The sequence below is a fragment of the Brachyistius frenatus genome, unplaced genomic scaffold (genome assembly GCF_029030835.1).
Source record: "Brachyistius frenatus isolate BFR_SWC_R1_liver_20210118 unplaced genomic scaffold, ASM2903083v1 Contig_65, whole genome shotgun sequence".
In the NCBI taxonomy this organism is placed as follows: domain Eukaryota; kingdom Metazoa; phylum Chordata; class Actinopteri; family Embiotocidae; genus Brachyistius; species Brachyistius frenatus.
The window spans coordinates 1,785,001-1,803,908 of record NW_027210664.1 but is presented as its reverse complement, the minus strand read 5'-3'; the positions used below and the strand labels follow the sequence as shown (position 1 = coordinate 1,803,908).

General features: G+C 43.6%; 2 protein-coding genes and 1 long non-coding RNA gene across 5 annotated transcripts in view; 2 read left to right on the top strand and 1 right to left on the bottom strand.

The window, feature by feature from the left end:
• Positions 1–37: 37 nt before the first annotated feature.
• On the top strand, positions 38–6,642 carry pdha1b (pyruvate dehydrogenase E1 subunit alpha 1b). 3 transcript variants are annotated; one of them, XM_069706839.1, is made up of 13 exons: positions 38–256; positions 1,277–1,297; positions 1,791–1,934; positions 2,796–2,861; positions 3,075–3,248; positions 3,349–3,475; positions 3,546–3,637; positions 3,748–3,840; positions 4,030–4,185; positions 4,514–4,585; positions 4,839–4,906; positions 5,016–5,124; positions 5,593–6,642. In XM_069706839.1, the coding sequence occupies exons 1-13, from the start codon at positions 65–67 to the stop codon at positions 5,755–5,757; spliced, it is 1,479 nt and encodes a 492-aa protein (XP_069562940.1). In that variant the 5' UTR covers positions 38–64; the 3' UTR covers positions 5,758–6,642. The 3 variants fall into 3 exon arrangements, with proteins under 3 accessions (XP_069562940.1, XP_069562941.1, XP_069562942.1); XM_069706840.1 differs by lacking the exon at positions 1,791–1,934 and having other exon boundaries at positions 104–256; XM_069706841.1 differs by lacking the exons at positions 1,277–1,297; positions 1,791–1,934 and having other exon boundaries at positions 104–256.
• Positions 6,643–7,711: 1,069 nt separating this feature from the next.
• rps6ka3b (ribosomal protein S6 kinase, polypeptide 3b) overlaps positions 7,712–18,908 on the top strand; it is a 36,948-nt gene continuing 25,751 nt past the window's right edge. The window contains exons 1-2 of the mRNA XM_069706845.1: positions 7,712–8,237; positions 13,808–13,867. Of these exons, the coding sequence (XP_069562946.1) occupies positions 8,175–8,237; positions 13,808–13,867 (123 nt within the window). The 5' untranslated portion in view covers positions 7,712–8,174. The remainder of the gene's footprint in view (positions 8,238–13,807; positions 13,868–18,908) is intronic.
• LOC138625738 (uncharacterized) lies at positions 8,373–8,708 on the bottom strand. Its single transcript, XR_011311248.1, has 3 exons — positions 8,664–8,708; positions 8,573–8,624; positions 8,373–8,501 (listed from the first exon to the last, which is right to left on the bottom strand). It is a non-coding gene; the product is annotated as an uncharacterized lncRNA (long non-coding RNA).

The window sequence follows — 18,908 nt, the reverse complement described above, 5'->3', positions numbered from 1 at the left end:
AAAAAATAAAAATAATTTTTAAAAAGCGTGTTTTCTGGGAAGCTATAATTACGGTGCGGAACCAATGTTTAGCTGGTGTCACTTTTTCGCCGGCGCCATTTCCCGGACGGACACTAAACCCGGAATTTTAAGCGACCGGCAGCGGTTTACCGACGACGCGCGTCTCCTCACCTCCGGAGTCAGGTCGCGCTGTAGCATGAAAAACATGTTGACCATCATCTCCAACGCGCTCTGTAGGATGACCGGCCGGAATGTGGTGAGTGCTCGGCGGGTTGATGTCGCTGCTCGGCGGCCCGGTTCCCCGAGCCGAGCCGGTCCGTGCTAGCCGTTAGCTCGCCTCGCATTGTTCGGCTGACCTTGGCTAACATTAGCACAGCGGGCTAGCTCGGCTGTCGCTCTGCAGTGCGCGTGCTCGTGGTGAGCGATGACGTCATACTGTGGATCGAGTGAATGAAATACAAATAATAAAAAGCATTTTGTTGCACGGACATCCGGGTTCTAACTCCTCGGTGGTGTCACGGGCTTTTTATTTTTATTTATTTATTATATTTTTTTAAAATTTATTTATTTTTATTTATTTTATTTTTATTTATTTTATTTTTATTTATTTTTATTTATTTATTTGTACATTTCTCGTGTTTAATTCGTCCGTCTGCTTGTGTTTTTAAGTGTGCTGGTTTTGTCTTCCTCCAACAGCACAGATGCGCTGATATGATCAATAATAATAATAATAATAATATAAACACGTCTTCAATTCCATTAATAAGGTTAAAGTTGGCTTCCTGTTACATATACATGATTAAATAAGTACATTTACATCAATTAGGACCGATTTATTCCAACAAAGTGAAGTTTACAAAGAAACTGGTCATTAAAAAAACAACTTTAATATTTTCACAAGAACAAATTGGAAAAAAAAAAGAGCAGAACCTGTTTTTATCCCTTTAAAAGGAGAGAAGACGGTGAAACAAGCCTCCTTCAGCTGCTTTAAGTTCTTTGTGAAATGAGCTTCAGTAAACTGGATTTTAGTTTGAAGTGGGAATCAGAAAATTGAGTTATTGTTCTCTGAATTTATTGATCCGCCATCGTAGATTATATCGGTGCATCTCAGCAGCATGAACCCTACTGTCACTCTCCTCCTCTTCCTCCTCCTCCTCCTCCTCCTCCTCCGCATCACCCCCTCCCCCATCTGCACTCACTCACACAAACACAACTATCCCTATTTATTTCTACTGCTTCTCTCCCCCCTCCCCCCCTCCCCCCTCCTGAACCCCAGGGAGCCCAAACCGTGTCAGAGGTAAGCAGCTGCTGATGTCTGTGTGCAGGCCTGGTCCTGCTCCTCCTCCTCCCCCCTCCCCCCTCCCCCTCCTGCAGTGATGAAGACCAACATTAATAACCACAGATCAGACCTGCAGTGCAGTCAAGTAGGAACATCAGCTCAAAGGTCCTCAGTTCAACTTTTAATCTTCGTTTAAAAATGTTCATTTCATACATGAATATTGTTTGTTTTTTATTTTACTTATTTTACATCAGTAGTTTTACGTCAGTCGATTCATCCTCTCTATCAGAGATGTTTCACACCAGCACAACATTTACTGACCGATAACTGATCGATCGATCGATCGTATCATCGCCACTAAATGTTGTGCTGGTGTGAACTTTCCTGTCCTCCAGTGTGTTTCATGGTTTTAGGCTCCTCCCCCCTCTGCTCACCTGTAGCGCTCCTCCAGCTGTGCTCTGCTCTGATTGGTTGGCTCCTGTGTCGTCCCTCCTTCGCTCCCCTCCCCCAGCTGCTGATTGACCTGTCAGAGTACGTCAATCTAACGTCACCGGCATCGCCCGCCTCAACACGGACGCCACGGCAACCACCCAAACCACCGCCAGTCAGTGCTGGCGCCGCCGAGCCGTTAGTTAGCGACCTGCCACGCAGACCAGTAAGGACTCGGTGGCTTCCTGCACGTCTGTCTGCTCACTAACGGGACACGTCTCAGGGAGGGTGCAGTTAAGAGAAGTGGCTTCTTTTTAGCTCTCCTCCATCCTTACTTTATTTCATTTGTCAGGGAAATGATTAAACATCATTAATGGAAGTTTAGGGTAAAAAAAAACCCAAAAAAACCAACCACCTGAAAAACCAGCTGTGACGAACAATCACGCTCCTCTGCTATCGATCTGTTGTATATTTCTGATTCATTGTTTAGTCTGTAAATGGTTTTAACTTGGAAAAGAGCATTTTAAAATGTAACTTCAAACCAAAAGAAATTAAATGTATGAAGGAGAAGGAACTTTAAACAGAACTGAGTTGATAAATACTTATTCACCTAATTATTTACCTACTTATTGAATTACCTGCTTGTTTTTATTTGCCTTTTTCCTAGTTATTTTTCCACTTATTTACCAGCCCATGAAAGTCATTACCCAGACAGAAGTATATATAAAATATATATTTTCATTTGGGAAGCTGGAATGAGTGAATTCATGATTTGTTTTGTTTTAAAAAATGACTTAAATTGATAAATCTGTCTCGAACCTGTTGTTTCTGTTTTCTGCTCTTAATGACGCCTGAAGGTTTTAATCTCCTCCCTGTTTCTGACCTCCTGATCTCTCACTGGTGTAGCTGCAGTTTAGTCAGATATGAACCCATCAGACTTTCTACCTGGTCCCACCTGACCCTCCCCCCCCCCCCTCCTTCCCCCTCCCCCGCTGTGAAGAGGAGGGCGGCCGTCGCGCTGCTTCACGTTGTGATGCTGCAGAGAACGTAAACATCCTCTAACTTCGTGTGTTTTCGTCGTCTTCAGGGCGGCAGAGTCGTCGTCTCCCGCTCCTTCGCCGACTTCACCCCGCAGGCGACCTTTGACATCAAGGTGGGTTCGAACTGAAAGCGCAGCGCTGCACCGCCGCTGCTCCTGGAGCTCGTGACTGAACTGCAAATGAAGTGATTGTGCGAAGACTCTTACTTTAAAAAAAAAATCCAGATCGTAAAATCTGTCTGGAACCAGCTGGCAGTGGATGATTTTAATTTGTTTAATTTCTCATTTAAATTCAGTCTGAATGTTTTTTTTTTTTTCCTCCAGTAGAAATGCGACGTGCACCGCCTGGAGGAGGCTCCTCCCCTGAAGGCGGAGCTAACGCGGGAGCAGGGCCTTCAGTACTACCGCACCATGCAGACTGTGAGGCGCATGGAGCTGAAAGCAGATCAGCTGTACAAGCAGAAGATCATCCGCGGCTTCTGTCACCTGTATGACGGACAGGTAGACGCACCCGAGACGTCCTCTTGCATCTCATTCTGCAGCAGGAAACAGGAAGTAAAATAAATGGCTCTGTCGCTGAGCGTTTTGGTTTCTCCTCCAGGAAGCGTGCGCCGCCGGCATCGAGGCGTCCATCAACTCCTCGGATCACCTGATCACGGCCTACCGCGCCCACGGCTACACCTTCACCCGCGGCGTGTCCATCAGGGAGATCCTGGCCGAGCTCACCGGTGAGAGGCGCGTCAGGAAGGTTTGTGTCGGTCGATCGTCGGATATTAACGACCACGGCTTCCTCCTCAGGTCGTAAAGGGGGCGTGGCCAAAGGGAAGGGAGGCTCGATGCACATGTACGCGCCACATTTCTACGGAGGCAACGGCATCGTGGGCGCGCAGGTAAACACGCCGCAACAAACAAACAGACCAGCGGAAAGTTGTGGTGAGATTCTTTTTAAATGTTTCATCACGTTGGAAAATGTGAATTTGCGTGTTTTAAATGTGTCCAGGTGCCGTTGGGCGCCGGCATCGCACTGGCCTGCCAGTACCAAGGCAACAACGAGGTGTGCGTCACGCTCTACGGAGACGGAGCAGCCAATCAGGTGAGACATCGACCCGCTGAACTGTCTCTGAACGGTCTCTGAACTGTCTCTGAACTGTCTCATCCACCTTTTTTGTAAGTGGAAGCAAAATGTAAAAAAAAAACCCTGAATGTTAAAGGGTTGAAAAGATCCAAACTAGACGTCGGATTGGTCGATCGTCCGCCGCTCATCTCTGTCCCCTCCGATCAGGGTCAGCTGTTTGAGGCGTTCAACATGGCCGCCCTGTGGAAGCTGCCGTGCATCTTCATCTGCGAGAACAACCAGTACGGCATGGGGACGTCGATGGAGAGGGCGTCGGCCAGCACCGACTACTACAAGAGAGGAGACTTCATCCCAGGAATCAGAGTGAGACACAGACGTTGATAGGTGGGGGTGGAGGGGAGGGGGGGGGTCTTGGACAGCAGCTGCAGTGTGTCTGTCGGCCATACGTTGCAGCTTCTGGCCCGTTTGGACCCAGACTACAACAGGAGGCGGCCACCGGCCCGTCCTGGCAGTTGCAGGTGTGAGCATGCATGCAGGTTTTTGCTGCTCATGTATGATACTGCACACAAAAACACCCGAACAGGGAAAAAGTATTATTGTTGCTCGATATGATTTAAATTCTCCGTTGTGTAAAAAAGAAAAAAGTTTATTCTCGTTTTTTGTGTCGTGACGTCTCCTCGTGCTCTCGCAGGTCGATGGGATGGACGTCCTGTGCGTCCGAGAGGCCACCAAGTTTGCTGCCGATCACTGCAGAGCTGGAAAGGTGAGCTGAACTCGATGGAGCCGACCTCTAGTGGCCATCGGTGGTATTGCAGCTAAGACACTTAAAATTGCTTTGATTGAATTTCTTCAAAGTCGGCAAAAAAGAACTGTTGGTACCAACGACGAACTGATCAGAGTTTGGTGGTCAAAGGTCACCGTTACCTCACACAGTCCCAGATATCAGGGGAACCTGTGGAGGGAGTTTGTTAGTTCACTTGGACCGAGTGGATGACTTTACCTGTTGTGTGTTTCAGGGTCCCATTATAATGGAGCTGCAGACATACCGTTACCATGGACACAGCATGAGTGACCCCGGCGTCAGGTGAGTCATCTTTAACCTCGAGGGTCTTTTTTTCAGTTTTATTTTTAATCTTTGGGGAGAAAATTCTTTCGTCCACAGCAAATATCTCTTTTCTTGTGTCCTCATGCAGCTACCGCACTCGAGAGGAGATCCAGGAGGTCCGCAGCAAGAGCGACCCCATCTCCCTGCTGAAGGATCGCATGCTCAGCAACAACATGGCGTCTGTGGTGGAGTTCAAGGTGAGTTTAGTGTTTTTCTTGGTATGAAAACCTTCTTGGAAAGTATCGCAGTGTTTCTGCAGACGCTGCATGTTTTTTTTTTTTTTGGCAAACTGAACATCCGTCCTCGAGGAAAACCCCACGTTGATTTGTAAGATATTCAAAATGATCCCGCGTTGATTTTTTAATTTTATTGTGATCAGTTTCGTTGCTCCGCTGCACCGGTGTGTGTTCGTGGCGCCCTACGCTGAGTCTGACAGGCAGCGCAGATCAGAAGGAAAGTCTTAATACAGAAAATAAGCACATCCTGTGATACTAATGCGCCGCTTCAACCTGAGTGAACTCTGGAGGCTGATAAATGTCACTTAAAAACAGTTTGTGGCGTTTTAAAAGACGCGTCGTACAGCATCAGTCACCGGTGTGGCCCCTCCGTATATATATATATATATATAATAAAAGTTAAAGTTACACCCGTTTCCTTCCCGTCAGGAAATCGACGTGGCGATCCGGAAGGAGGTGGAGGACGCCGCTCAGTTTGCGACCTCGGACCCGGAGCCGCCGCTGGAGGAGCTCTGCAACCACATCTTCTTCAACAACCCTCCGCTGGAGGTCCGTGGGACGAACCCCTGGTCCAAGCTCAAGTCCGTCAGCTAGACTCGACCTCACGAATACTCGCACACACTCCGACTTACCGGTGTAGAAACAAGCCCCTTCACCGTTCCTCCACTTTAGATCGTGCACCTTAACGGGACTTTTACCCGAAAATGACCAGTAATATTTATTTATACAGTTTTATAGAGAAATAAGAGTAATTATTATTCTGTATGTCTGAGTGCTGCAGGGCTGCACGATATATAAACGCACAAAAGTATTAGCTCCGTTAGAAACTGTCCTCCATGTTTATCCAGTGTTTTTTTTTTTGCTTTCTAAATGTCCTGAAACATGTAGCAGCCGTCTGAGACCGTCCTTCCCTTCAAAACCCTCCTGGAAAAATGCAATCGTGAATATTAACGTCGGTGTTTCTCCAGATTTCACTGCAGCGTGTTTTAGAGGAGGAAGGGAAGGAATCAGCAGGTCGAGGCGCTTCGGGTCATCACGAAGTGAGTTTACAGGTTTGAACGGCGTCAGCAGAGTTTTATAACGTAGGAAACTATGGAAAAAACCTTTTGAATGAAATGAGTAATTCATAATTTAAAAAATGAAATGCAGACTAACTGCTGAACCTCCCGACACTCACCAGCTCCAGTGAACATCCCAAAAACCAAATCTACCTGCTTGACTCAGACGAGGCAGAAGTTTTAAGTTTGTGGGTAAAAAAATCTAGAAATCTTCTGTGTGCTGCCGAACAAATGTATTATTTTAGTATTTTACAGTTTTCCTGCACACAATGTGGAAAATATTGAGTCTGTTACAAAGAAGTCGTGTCTAAAAAGGATTCATGCACCTCTGTGTTGTCGACAGTCACAGAACCTCCAGAAATGAAGCTTTACTGTTTTGAGTTGACTAAACTGCCTGTAAAATAAACGCTTCAAGAAAGTGCAGAGATTCATGGTTTCATTTTCCAACTGCAGAAAAGATCCACTAACAGCTGATGTCTTAAAAAATAAAACTGCTATGTGGCTGTGAAGCAATAAATCAAAAATAATAAAATGACTGAAAAACAGGTGTTAAAAACTGTGATCAGTAGTTCAGTCTTCTACCACTAGGTGTCGCCCTGAGGCTGCGAATTTGTTTTTATTTATGTCATGGCAACCAAACATCCACGTGTGTTTATCTGATAGGAAGTAATCTTAGTTTCTCACTCAGTATTGTTCTGGTTTATAAAATAATACGTCAAAGACTGAGACAGAAAAAGAATGGATTTATTTATTTATTTATTTTAAATTTTGTGCCTTAAGTCCATTAAGTTTTCACAACATCGACTCGTGTTTGACTCAAGAAACATCAAAACAGGAATAAATCAAATATTTACACTAAAGTATGATCACGTCAGAAAAGTTTTTTGGGGGCATTTTTTTGCCTGTTTTAAATTATATTTATATTTAATATACAAATATGGAAAAAATAACTGACTCAATTAAAGAAGAAAAACACAACTCCCCATGATAAATCTGTAAGGTTTTGGGGTGGAGGGTTAAAGGTCAAGGTCACAGTGACCTCAAGCCATCCAATCCACCTGTCACACGTGATCTCAGGAATGTCTCGCGGGAGTTTCTTCAAATTTGGCACAAATGTTCACTTGGACTTAAAGATGAACTGAGACGACTTTGGTGGCCAAAAACGGAACGTAGACGTCACCGTGACGTCACGTCCTCCCACTCTTCTTCACAATATCTCCAGAGTAGCTTCAGGGAATTTCTTCAAATTTGTCGTCTCTGTGGTTATTTTTAGTCTCTTATGATCATAAAATCAAAATAATCATAAACATTAAAATGAATGAATCACTCATCTTTTCTTCAGAATAAATTCAGCGCTGAACTTACTTTTCTGATGACCTCAGGATTGGCGCCTTCTGGCGTGACGCGTCGTGACGCAGCCGTGACGCAGCAGTCTGGCAGACAGGTAAGGCGACACCGGCCGCCATATTGGGAAACAACGGAAGTGAGAGAGAGAGAGAGAGGGGGGAGAGAGAGAGAGGGAGAAACAGTCGGAGAGATAAGTCAAGTCAGTTTACGAAAAAGGGCGTCCTCCTCCTCCTCCTCCTCCTCCTCGGCCTCCTCCTCCTCCTCATGTTTGTCTCCCCGGAGGAAGGGGCGGTCTCAGCGCCGCAGCAGATCCGGAATTAGCCCGTGTTCGCTCGGCTGCGCTTCGGTCGGTGGGTCGGTTCGGTTCCAGCAGCCGACACAGAAAAACGGGACGACCGGCTTTTAAAACATCTCCAAAGACTCACGGAGAAGAAAAGAAAGAGGAGGAAGGTGGGCGGGAAAAGAAAAGAAAAGAAAAAGGGGAGAAGCCGGCTGGACTGGAAGTGTCGACCGAGGGAGGGACGATCACAGCGAGCAGAAAGAGGAATAAAAGAGGAAGAAGAGGAAGAAGAGGAAGAATAAAAGTAGAGGAAGAAGAAGAAGAAGATGCCTCTGGCTCAGCTGGCGGATCCCTGGCAGAAGATGCCGCTGGGAGGGACGGCTGGAGAGGTGAGGCACACTCCGGTTTGACTGACAGCTCCGAGCTCTCCGGCTGCAGCAGCTCTCAGGTGGTTCGGTCGGTCAGGAAGACCTCCACCCGGGTGGAGGTCTGAGGCTCCCGGGTGGAGGTCTGAGGCTCCCGGGTCCACCACATACCTCCATCACATACCTCCACCACATACCTCCATCACATACCTCCATTACATACCTCCATCACATACCTCCACCACATAGCTCCATCACATACCTCCACGATATACCTCCATCACATACCTCCATCACGATATACCTCCACCACATACCTCCACGATATACCTCCACCACATACCTCCATCACGATATACCTCCACCACATACCTCCACGATATACCTCCATGATATACCTCCACCACATACCTCCACGATATACCTCCATGATATACCTCCATGATATACCTCCACCACATACCTCCACGATATACCTCCACCACATACCTCCACACCGCGTTTAAAAGCTCCCGGAGAGTCACCACGTTGGATTAAAATACTGCTTAAAGTGCCGTAAGAGCAACCTGGAGACTCACACATGCTCCATAACCCACGAGTTCATTTAAACAATAATAATCTCTTCAGTATCTCAAGTTTCAGTGGTAAAACTAGAGGTTGAAAATGTTAAAAACAATGACAGTTCATGAAAATACGGTTCATTTATTGACAACAGCTTTACTTTAAAAGTATTTATGGTGACCTCCAGATAAGGTTAGAAAACACCATGTAAGAGCAGTAAATGTGACTAAAACACACCAAAGAACAACATGAAGTCGCTCTGGAAACACAAAACCCACATAAATCATTAAAAATCTCTTTTCAGGGGTTAAAACAGGAGGTGGGAAATGTACAAAAGATGGATAAAGTTAAAAAATTTAACGATATGATTGAGGAAAAACTCCATAAAACCTCTCCAAGAGAAGTTAATCTAAAATACACGACAGAATATATCACGAAATCACCTCGGAGGCACAAAACCTTCTCCGTAACCGACATGAATAATAAATGAGTGGCACAAGACTCGACAAAGAAAACAAGGTGCTAAAATCTCTAGGAATGACACGGCCACGTTTCAGGCCTGAAACAAGAGGTGGAAAATGTAATAAAGTATAAAAACATGACGATACAGTTCATGAGAATTAGATTACATTTTTTAATGATGGCTGCAGATCTCCTTTTATCAGATAAAAAAAAACAAAAAAAACGCCATAAAGCTTAAAACTAAAATACACAATAAATGTCTCGAGATCACTGAAGACACAAACATCCAGTTAGAAGAGTTAAATTAGTACTACAAGTACAAAAGGAGAAAATAGAGAGGTTTAAAACGCACTGCACTGCAGTGATATGATATAAAAAAAAGGGTCATTATTGGATGCAGCAAATGGAATATGTGATTAAATCAACGGACTGCTGAGTGTCAGCAGCAGCAGCACAAATTTAATAAAGGATCTCCATTAGGAGCCTTTAATAAAGTCTGTGAGCAGTCGTGCAGGAGAACAATCACACGGAGCTGCAACGGACCTCCTGTCAATCACAGCCAACCTGAGCTCAGACAGTACAAAAACAAAAAAAGGTGACGATAAAATCGGTGTGGTCGTGTCACCGTGGTTACGACTGACGGCGGGTTTCAGGATCAATCATTAACTAGACAAGACTTCTGGAGGAGTGTTGAAGCGGTGTTATGGTGTCGGAGAGGTATTTTTCTAGTCAATCACACGATGAAGCAGAACCGCAGGAGAGAGCTGGATTAGGATTGATTCTGAACGTTTAGTCCTGAAGAGGCCTTCAGTCTCCAGATCTGATCTCTACGGGACAAAACCAGCTTCTCTGTGTGTGTCTGTGTGTGTGTTTTTTCTTCTACGTCTTCCTTCCTACAAGTTTGTGAATCTTGATAAAGAGCAGAGGGGGCGGAGCCACCACCACCCACCGCATTATTCAGGAAGAGCTTACATCTGCATGTGTGTGTGTGTGTGTGGCCACTTCCTGTGTGAGGTGTCACAAGGGCTCCATGGAGCAATGTGTGTGTGTGTGTGTGTGTGTGTGTGTGTGTGTGTGTGTGTGTGTGTGTGTGTGTGTGTGTGTGTGTGTGTGTGTGTGTGTGTGTGTGTGTGTAAGGCTCATAGTGAATAATAAAACCTGATTCACGGTCGTCTCAAACACACCACTGACTGAGTCACTTCTCGTTTTTCTGGCTCCTAACAAGCTCAAACCTGCCGGCCTTTTTCTTTTTCTATTTTTTTTTTCCACCGTGCTGTCAACCTGGCAGGAACGTGGTGCTGACGCTCTGACCTTTGACCCTCCCCTCCCCTCACTCACACCCCTCCCCCCCACACACACACACATTGTCACACCTCTGAGCCTTTTGGCATGCAGCGATGTGTCCTAATAACTGTTGTACCCGCTTTTTGTAGGCCACCGCAGGAGGAAGAAAACACACACACACACACACACACACACACACACACACACACACACACACACACACACACACACACACACACACACACACACACACACACACACACACACACACACAAAGGAGTGAGAGGTGAAGTTGAAGAGATGCTTCCGAGTGATTATTTATTTTTTTGCTCGGCGCTGCGTTTGTCTGATGAAGACGAACCGAGATGTTTGTAGATGAAGATCAGCTGCAGCTCTGAGAGAAGCATGACAAAAGATATAATATATATAAAAGTAATGAAAAATGAGGATTCCCAAAGTGCAGTGTGATGCTGTTTTTGCCCAATTAGCAGTTAAATAACCGCTTATATTCGGTTTAATATCATTTATTATGAAGGAAATATCAAATTGTCACTTTTGCGAAGTTAAAACTGGCAAATTTCTGCTTGAAATAAAGAAAAAATATATCATTTTCATCCCTCATAACTGCAGCTAAACATTATTTTCATAATCAATTCATTATTTTGTGTATAAATTGTCCAAAAATAATAATAAATTCCCGTTATACTTTCCTTAGAGCCCGAGGTGACGCTGGATTTATCCACTCAGCGAGCAAAAACCTAAATATATTCTGTTTAATATAATTTACAACGAAGAAAATCATCAACTTTTCACATTTGAGAAACTAAAAGTTGCAGATTTCTGCTGGAAAAATGAAAAAAAAAAAAAAAAAAAAAAAGGAACTAATAATAATTTTCATTATTAATTAATAGTTTTGTGTATAAATTGTAGAGAACTTAATTTCAAAATGACATTATACTTTCCTTAAAGCCCAAAGTGACATTTTATCCCATCAGCGGTTGAAAACCAAAATATGTTCAGTTTGATATCATTTATTACAAAAAAGTATGAAATTTTCACTTTTAAGAAGTTAAAACTGTTAAATTTCTGTTTGAAATATAAGAGTAATATTTTCAACATCCCTCAGCTGATTCATTATTATTAAATTCATTATTTTGTGTGTAAATTGTTAAAAAAAGTTCCCATTAAACTTCCCTGAGAGCCCGAAGTGTTTCTTTATCTCATCAGCAGTCGAAAACCAGAAGATGTTCAGTTGAAGGCAGAAATCATCAAATCATCACAGATTTGAACTTTAATAATCCTTTTTTTTTTTTAACGGATTCAGTCTGATTTCATTCAGACCCAGAATCTGAGATATTTTAATATCTAATATAAGAACTTCTGTTTGACGACTTCCAGCTTTTACATGAAAAACACGACGTGGAGTTGAGAAACGTTTCGACACTGACGAGACATCGGACGTCTCGGCGTGTCGACACGTCTTTCTTCATCCCGTCACGAGTTCAGCTTCTGACGTTTAAGGAGAAGTGTTTTGTTTTTCTGGTGCTAAATTCACTCCGAGACAGAAACTCACAGCGACGCGTCTCTTTTAAAAGCGGATCGTAGATTCTCCCGCCGAGGTTTTACGAGGAGGAAGTTGGTGGCGTACATTTTAATTTAGAGTCTGAAAAGAAGCCACAGATGAGCCGATAGCCGGCGAGATAAAGAGCTGCACATTCTGTCTGTCGAAGATCGATTTCCTTTTTTTTTTTTTTTTTTTTAACCACGTAGTTGCCTTGACAACCGTTCGTAATTGCTCCGCGTGTTACCGGAGGTCTGCACTAGAGGGCGCCGGAGAAACAACCAGGATATAATTAGCATAATTATTGTCCTGTATGTCCTCTCTGCTGTCTTGTCTGTCCTCTCTACAATCCTGTGTGTCCTCTCTGCTGTCCTGTGTGTCCTCTCTGCTGTTCTGTCTGTCCTCTCTACAGTCCTGTCTGTACTCTCTGCTGTCCTGTGTGTCCTCTCTGCTGTCCTATGTGTCCTCTCTGCTGTTCTGTCTGTCCTCTCTACAGTCCTGTCTGTACTCTCTGCTGTCCTGTGTGTCCTCTCTGCTGTCCTGTCCTCTCCATCACGTTGTTTCTTGGTTCATCATAATCCATCAGCGTGTCTGTCTGCTGTCCTTCACCACCTCCTCCCTGATCTCTGTCCCTCTTCATTCCCGTCCTCTGTCCCTCCGTCTCTGCAGCCTCCGGTCAGATTACAGGATTACTCTCCTGACGTTACCGGCAAAGTAAATAATCACCATAATCGCTCTTATTGTCATGATTGTGTCGGTGGTGTCCGTGGTAACGGTGTCTGACTCCCAGCTGGTGTTCTGACAGACAGGCGACTAATCTGCTTTACGTAATGCTAATTCATATCTGTTGTTTTTGTTTCCCCCTTTCGGCCGAGCGGACGAGGTAGAAGGCGACCTGAGGACGGTCGCCGTGCCGACCGAGCTCACGCTGACAGACAGCGTCTGTCCTGTTTTCATTTGAACTCCGGTTTGATTCCTTCATCACAGGAGGGAGAGGATGATGAGGATGATGAGGATGATGATGAGAGTTGTTTCACAATAAAAGACGCCTACGAGCGGCTTGCTTCACCTCTGAATGCTTGTTGGGACGAAATGAAAACCAACAATGTCGGAGGGCCTTGTTGTGACAGAACAATGAACCTGTTGTTTTTAATTAAACTGTTCACGCCGTGTTTCAAAAGTCATTTATAGGAAGCTGAAATTATACGATTATTTTATTAATAAAACAAAAACAAAAAAAACAACTTAATTGCCATGCAGCATTTCTACTAGAGAGAAAAATAAATGAATACAATTTAAAAAAAATCTAAAGTATTGGTGAAAAATTATACAAAACGTTAAAATAATAAAATTGTATAAAAAATAAACACAAATAATAAATCAAAAAAGAAATACATAGTAAAAAAAGAAAAAAAGTGAACAAAATACTTAAATAATAATAAAAATGACAAACTAACAAAGACGTGAAGATAAAAAAATTAAATAAAATGTAAAATTACTAATTGAAAAAAAACAACTAAAAAAAGATGTTTAATTTTTAAAAATGTTTTTTTTTTTAATGAAAAAGTGAAAAGAATAAAATAAATAAAAATGAATGAAAATAAAAAATACCATTTAAAAAAAAAAAAAATTCCTGTTGACTGCCTGAACTCTGGCAGATAAAGATCCAAAACTGGAAGAAGATCAAAATAAAAAGGACACTGAGTGACTCTTTGTGTGATTACAGGACACGCATCACGACCTGGAGGACTCGGTGGGCGACGACGACTCGATGCCGGGCTGCACCGTAAGTCCACCACCCCTCCCCCACCACACCCACCCACCCCCCTCCACTACCCCTCCCCCACCCCACCCACCCTCCTCCCCCGTCTCTCCCTCTTTCCCAGATTGTGTTTGGAGGTTTGTGTTGGTTCTTCCTGACATCCAGCAGCTTCAGTTGTAAACACGGCTCGCTCTCTGTCTGCACCCACAACTCTGAAGTCACCGACGGCAGCTGCTGCAGATATGCAGGCGGGAGTCGTTGAGCGAGTGTGTGTGTGTGTGTGTGTGTGTGTGTGTGTGTGTGTGTGTGTGTGTGTGTGTGTGTGTGTGAGAGTTTCAGTTACATTCCCACAAAGCGAAGAGTTTCTGCTCTCTGCTAGTTGAGAAGATCTGCCGCCTGCTCCTGCAGGATAATTGCTGGTATGAAAGTGAAACACAATGAAGCGTCCTATTAAAGTCGTGAGTCATCTCAGCGCGGCCGTCCTCCCTCACGTCGTCTTTTATTGCCGACGCTCGTCACGTCGCAGGAGTTATTCTGGGGGATCAGATGTTGTTGTTGTTGTTGTTTACTCGTCAGGTGAGCCCTCCTCCTCGTTTCCTGCGGCCCAGTTTTCAAACTCACCTTTGATGTTCAGCGTTAGAGGGGGTCCTGGATGGATCGGTGAACGGGGGACATCTCGAAGTCTGTTTGTGTTGGATGTCTTCGCCACGTTTAATCATGATGTTTAATTTAATTTAATTAATAATGATTTATTTTATATGCTTGAGTCGGTTCTCCGTGACAGGATGCAGTCCCTGATGTACTGCTGGTATTTGACATGATTGGCACCTGTGTCAGTAAAACAGGACTCGAGTGGATCCAGTCGGGATGTAATTTGGATCTGATCCAGCTGCCGGGTCCGTCGCAGGTTCCTTAGAACCCGAGTGGACCGGTGCAGAACTCACATGTAACAGCTGGAAGCACGCAGGACTCAGCCTGATGTTTCCACCTGAATAAAACACAAGCCCACTCTGATCCTACTCTGAGTGTCTACTGTGTGCGTGTGTGCGTGTGCGTGTGCATGTGTGTGTGTGTGTGTGTGTGTGTGTGTGTGTGTGTGTGTGTGTGTGTGTGTGTGTGTGTGTGTGTGTGTGTGTGTGTCCGCAGCAGGCAGGGCAGCTGCATGCATTGATTTTTAAATGCAGAGGAGATGGCTTATGGATCGACTGTCTGAGAAGAGCTGAGCACTCATTACCTCACTCTCCAGAGTCTGCACCACACACACGCACACACGCACACGCACACACAAGCTATGAGTCAAGAAGCTAGATGTGGAAACGTACATCACATCCAGTGTGTGTGAGGATGAATATGTTACAAGCCTGTTAATGAGTGAGTTTGACTTCTCCACCGGCTCAGCTCAGTGTGTGTGTGTGTGGACTGGGTCGGCAGCGATCAGGTGTGAAACCTGCAGACTGACTCTTATCGATGGTTAGATCCTTGGTTCAGTGTTTTCCCAGTGAGGTTTATTTTAACTTCAGGTTCAGTTCAGTTAATTTTCTGATGTCTCAGCTTTTTCACTCCACTGGATTTTCTCCTGTTTTTGTTGCGAACCTCAGCTGTTAAATCCCATGAAACAACAAAGTAAAGTGGATTTTTTTTTTTTTTTAACCAAATCAGTTATTGATCAGAAAGCTGTGGAAAAAGCAGTTTGTTGATGGATTCTACAGAAACGTTGTCGTCAGGTTTTATTTTTAGACTCTGTGTGGGTTTTATGGTAATAAACCTTTTTAGGGGAATAAACAGCCTTTAAAATACATCAAATATATGCATCACACCCTGAAAGTGACAAAACAAGTCTCACTTTCCTAACAAGGATAGAAGTACACAACACACACACACACACACACACACACACACACACACACACACACACACACACACACACACACACACACACACACACACACACACACACACACACTCACTCTCAGATGCCCCCAGCGAGGCAGAAAAATGTTTTCCAAACAGCGTTAGGAACATCTCTGCTCTCTGAGGGACCAACTAACATCTGCTACTTTTCAGCTCTCTGTGTGTGTGTGTGTGTGTGTGTGTGTGTGTGTGTGTGTGTGTGTGTGTGTGTGTGTGTGTGTGTGTGTGTGTGTGTGTTGGGTAGACACGGTATCATGTCTCATCAGGATGAGGTCACGTATTCGCTGTGTCAGAGTCTTGCACCAGCACGTTCACCAGCGTTATAGTTCCTGTAATCCTTCTGCTGGTTTTGATTGTTGTTGTTATTTTAGCTTCAGATGATTTAATGTGCTTTTTTAAAATGTTTTATAAAGACCTAAGTTTCATTACTGTGACATTTGAGACCTGAAGAGTCTGAATGCGTCAGCAGAAGCAGCGTTTTGATGATGATCTCCATTGAATTTAAGGATGTTGGTTTCAGATAGAAAACAAAGCATCATTTCCATGTTTGATCTGTTCTTGGCATCAGATTTAATCTGAAACTGATTTCTGGAGATTTCAGAACTGCTTTGATGTGATTATCTATTCAATATTTATGAGAAAGTCTTGGAATTGCTTATTTTTAATAAACCACAGTCCAGATTTTCTGAGAAAACAGACTTTTTTACAGGCTAGAACCAGAGGTTGTTTTTTTTTTAAATATATTTTTACATCAATAAAGACTTAATTGTAGTTATTTTAAAAATAATAACTTTTTTTTATCGTAATAGGCTTGTGTAGAGAATACCCAGCAGCAGCAAATTAAGCCTAATATAAAGCTGGTGTCTTCTTGGCATCAGATTTAATCTGAAACTGATATTTAGAAACTTCAAAGTTGCATTATATGATTATATGTGGAATATTTGTGAGAAAAATCCCAAACAAAGGTTTTAAAATGTTTATTTTCTACGATCCACAGTCCAGAATCTGCAGATTTTCAGTTGAAAACGAGAGAAAAGACCTTTGAGTTGCTGCAACCAGAACTTTTTCCATATTATTACTTTTTAAATGACTTATTTATCATTTATTTTTAAGATAATAACTTGATTTTAAACGTTTTTATGATAACATGCTTGTTAGGCTGCAAAGAAAACCAACAGCGGCTCTTAATTCAGCGACATTTAACGAGTGAGGTGATTGATCCTGTGATTGATTGATTGATTGAGTCTTAGTTTGTTGGATTTTCCAGGTCGGTGTTGAGTTCAGGTTTATGAGGCGTTCAGGGAACAGACAGTTTGTGGTGAACCACCTTGTTCCTCTTTCGTCTGGTTTTAAACGTCCTGATGAAGCGTTTCTGCTCCGTGAGTCGAGCTGAACACTGAAATGTGTTCGAGCCCGACTGAGTCGTCTCTCTGACTTCGGCTCAGCGGGCTCCAACATCTGGAGCAACCGCTGGACGAAGTTCTCTGGTCGGTCCGAGGCGTCCCAAGGACCTCAAAAAGAAAAAGATAAAACATCCTGCATTAGACGGGATGATAATAATAATTATAACAATAAACTTTATTTATAAAACATATAAAGGAACATTTCAAAATATAGAAAAGAAATGAAATGCAGAAGAAACAGACAAAATGCTTAAAATTATAAAAAAAGAAGCAATATTCAATATGCAAGATGACCTGAAGATGCCTTCAGGTGCCTCCCAAAAATGATTATTTTGTTATTTATGTAAATGTAATTAATCTTTTTTGTCCGACCACGTAATCAATCATTGGTAGACGAGTCCAGAGAGAACCGCTGTAGGCTAGCCAGGATAATATCAAAGCACGAGTCATCACTTTATAGTACTAATATTAGTAATATTACTGATGTCATTAATTGTAAAACTGTTTGCTGTTCAAGTGGATGTTTTTGTTTGTGATGATTTTTGTTTGCGAGTCAGACGACATCTTTGTAGTCGGGAGGGAAAAAGGCCGAACCAGAGTATGAATGCAGAGTAAAACACACACGGTGACGAAGTCGGACACACGTGGAACCTCGTTTCCTCTTTTCAGACCGTTTTGTTCCCGACAGATTATTAAAGGACGAATAAATTATTCATTTATTCCCCCGAGAACGAAGACTTTAGCACTAAATGATAAAGATGTGAGGAATTTCCTTATTAGAGAAGTCATCTTTCAGATTCCATAAATCAACCTGTGTGTGTGTGTGTGTGTGTGTGTGTGTGTGTGTGTGTGTGTGTGTGTGTGTGTGTGTGTGTGTGTGTGTGTGTGTGTGTGTTAGCTGTGTACGTTGCACTTGCTGGCAGATGGTGTTTAATGTTCTCCGGCCATCTGGACTGACTTTCTCTGGCGTCTTTTAAACCCCCCACCCACACACACACACACACACACACAGGGCACTCTGTTGTTCAGCACTCAGGTGTGTGTGTGTGTGTGTGTGTGTGTGTGTGTGTGTGTGTGTGTGTGTGTGTGTGTGTGTGTGTGTGTGTGTGTGTGTTTCTGTGTGTGTGAGAAAGAATGAGCGGGGATCAGACAGACGAGACAGTACTTGTGTCATGACCTCTGAACTTGGAGCAAAAAGCAGGATGCTCTGTGTGTGTGTGTGTGTGTGTGTGTGTGTGTGTGTGTGTGTGTGTGTGTGTGTGTGTGTGTGTGTGTGTGTGTAATGTCCAGAAAAGTGCTTAATAACAAAAGGAGTGGTCGTCTAATCGAGGCACTTTGTTGGCTCTTCTTTTGTTAAAGGAGCTATTTTGGTGTTTGGGTTCGGCACTTAACGGCTATTTGTTGCATCTGTGGTCATCCGTCTGTCTGTGTGTGTGTGTGTGTGTGTGTGTGTGTGTGTGTGTGTGTGTGTGTGTGTGTGTGTGTGTGTGTGTGTGTGTGTGTGTGTTTAACAGGAAGTGTGCGCACACAGGCCTAAAAACACCTAAAATGGAAACCACCACTCCACCCACACCGGCTAAAGTGGATATTGATGGATGCAGAGAGAGAAAGAGGAAATATTGATTGATAGAAAGAGGCATAAAGCCAGGGAGGGAAAGTGTGTGTGTGTGTGTGTGTGTGTGTGTGTGCGCGCGTGTGTGTGCGTGCGTGCGTGTTTGTGTGCCTGTGTGTAGTTGAGTGAAGAGGCAGAT

What these genes read in the sequence shown, in the direction of transcription:
- pdha1b (XM_069706839.1), top strand. Translation starts at nt 65, where the DNA reads ATGTTTAGCTGGTGTCACTTTTTCGCCGGCGCCATTTCCCGGACGGAC. An exon ending in GATCCTGGCCGAGCTCACCG is followed by an intron (nt 3,476 to 3,545) that starts GTGAGAGGCGCG and finishes CTTCCTCCTCAG; the next exon opens with GTCGTAAAGGGGGCGTGGCC. An exon ending in GAGACGGAGCAGCCAATCAG is followed by an intron (nt 3,841 to 4,029) that starts GTGAGACATCGA and finishes CCCTCCGATCAG; the next exon opens with GGTCAGCTGTTTGAGGCGTT.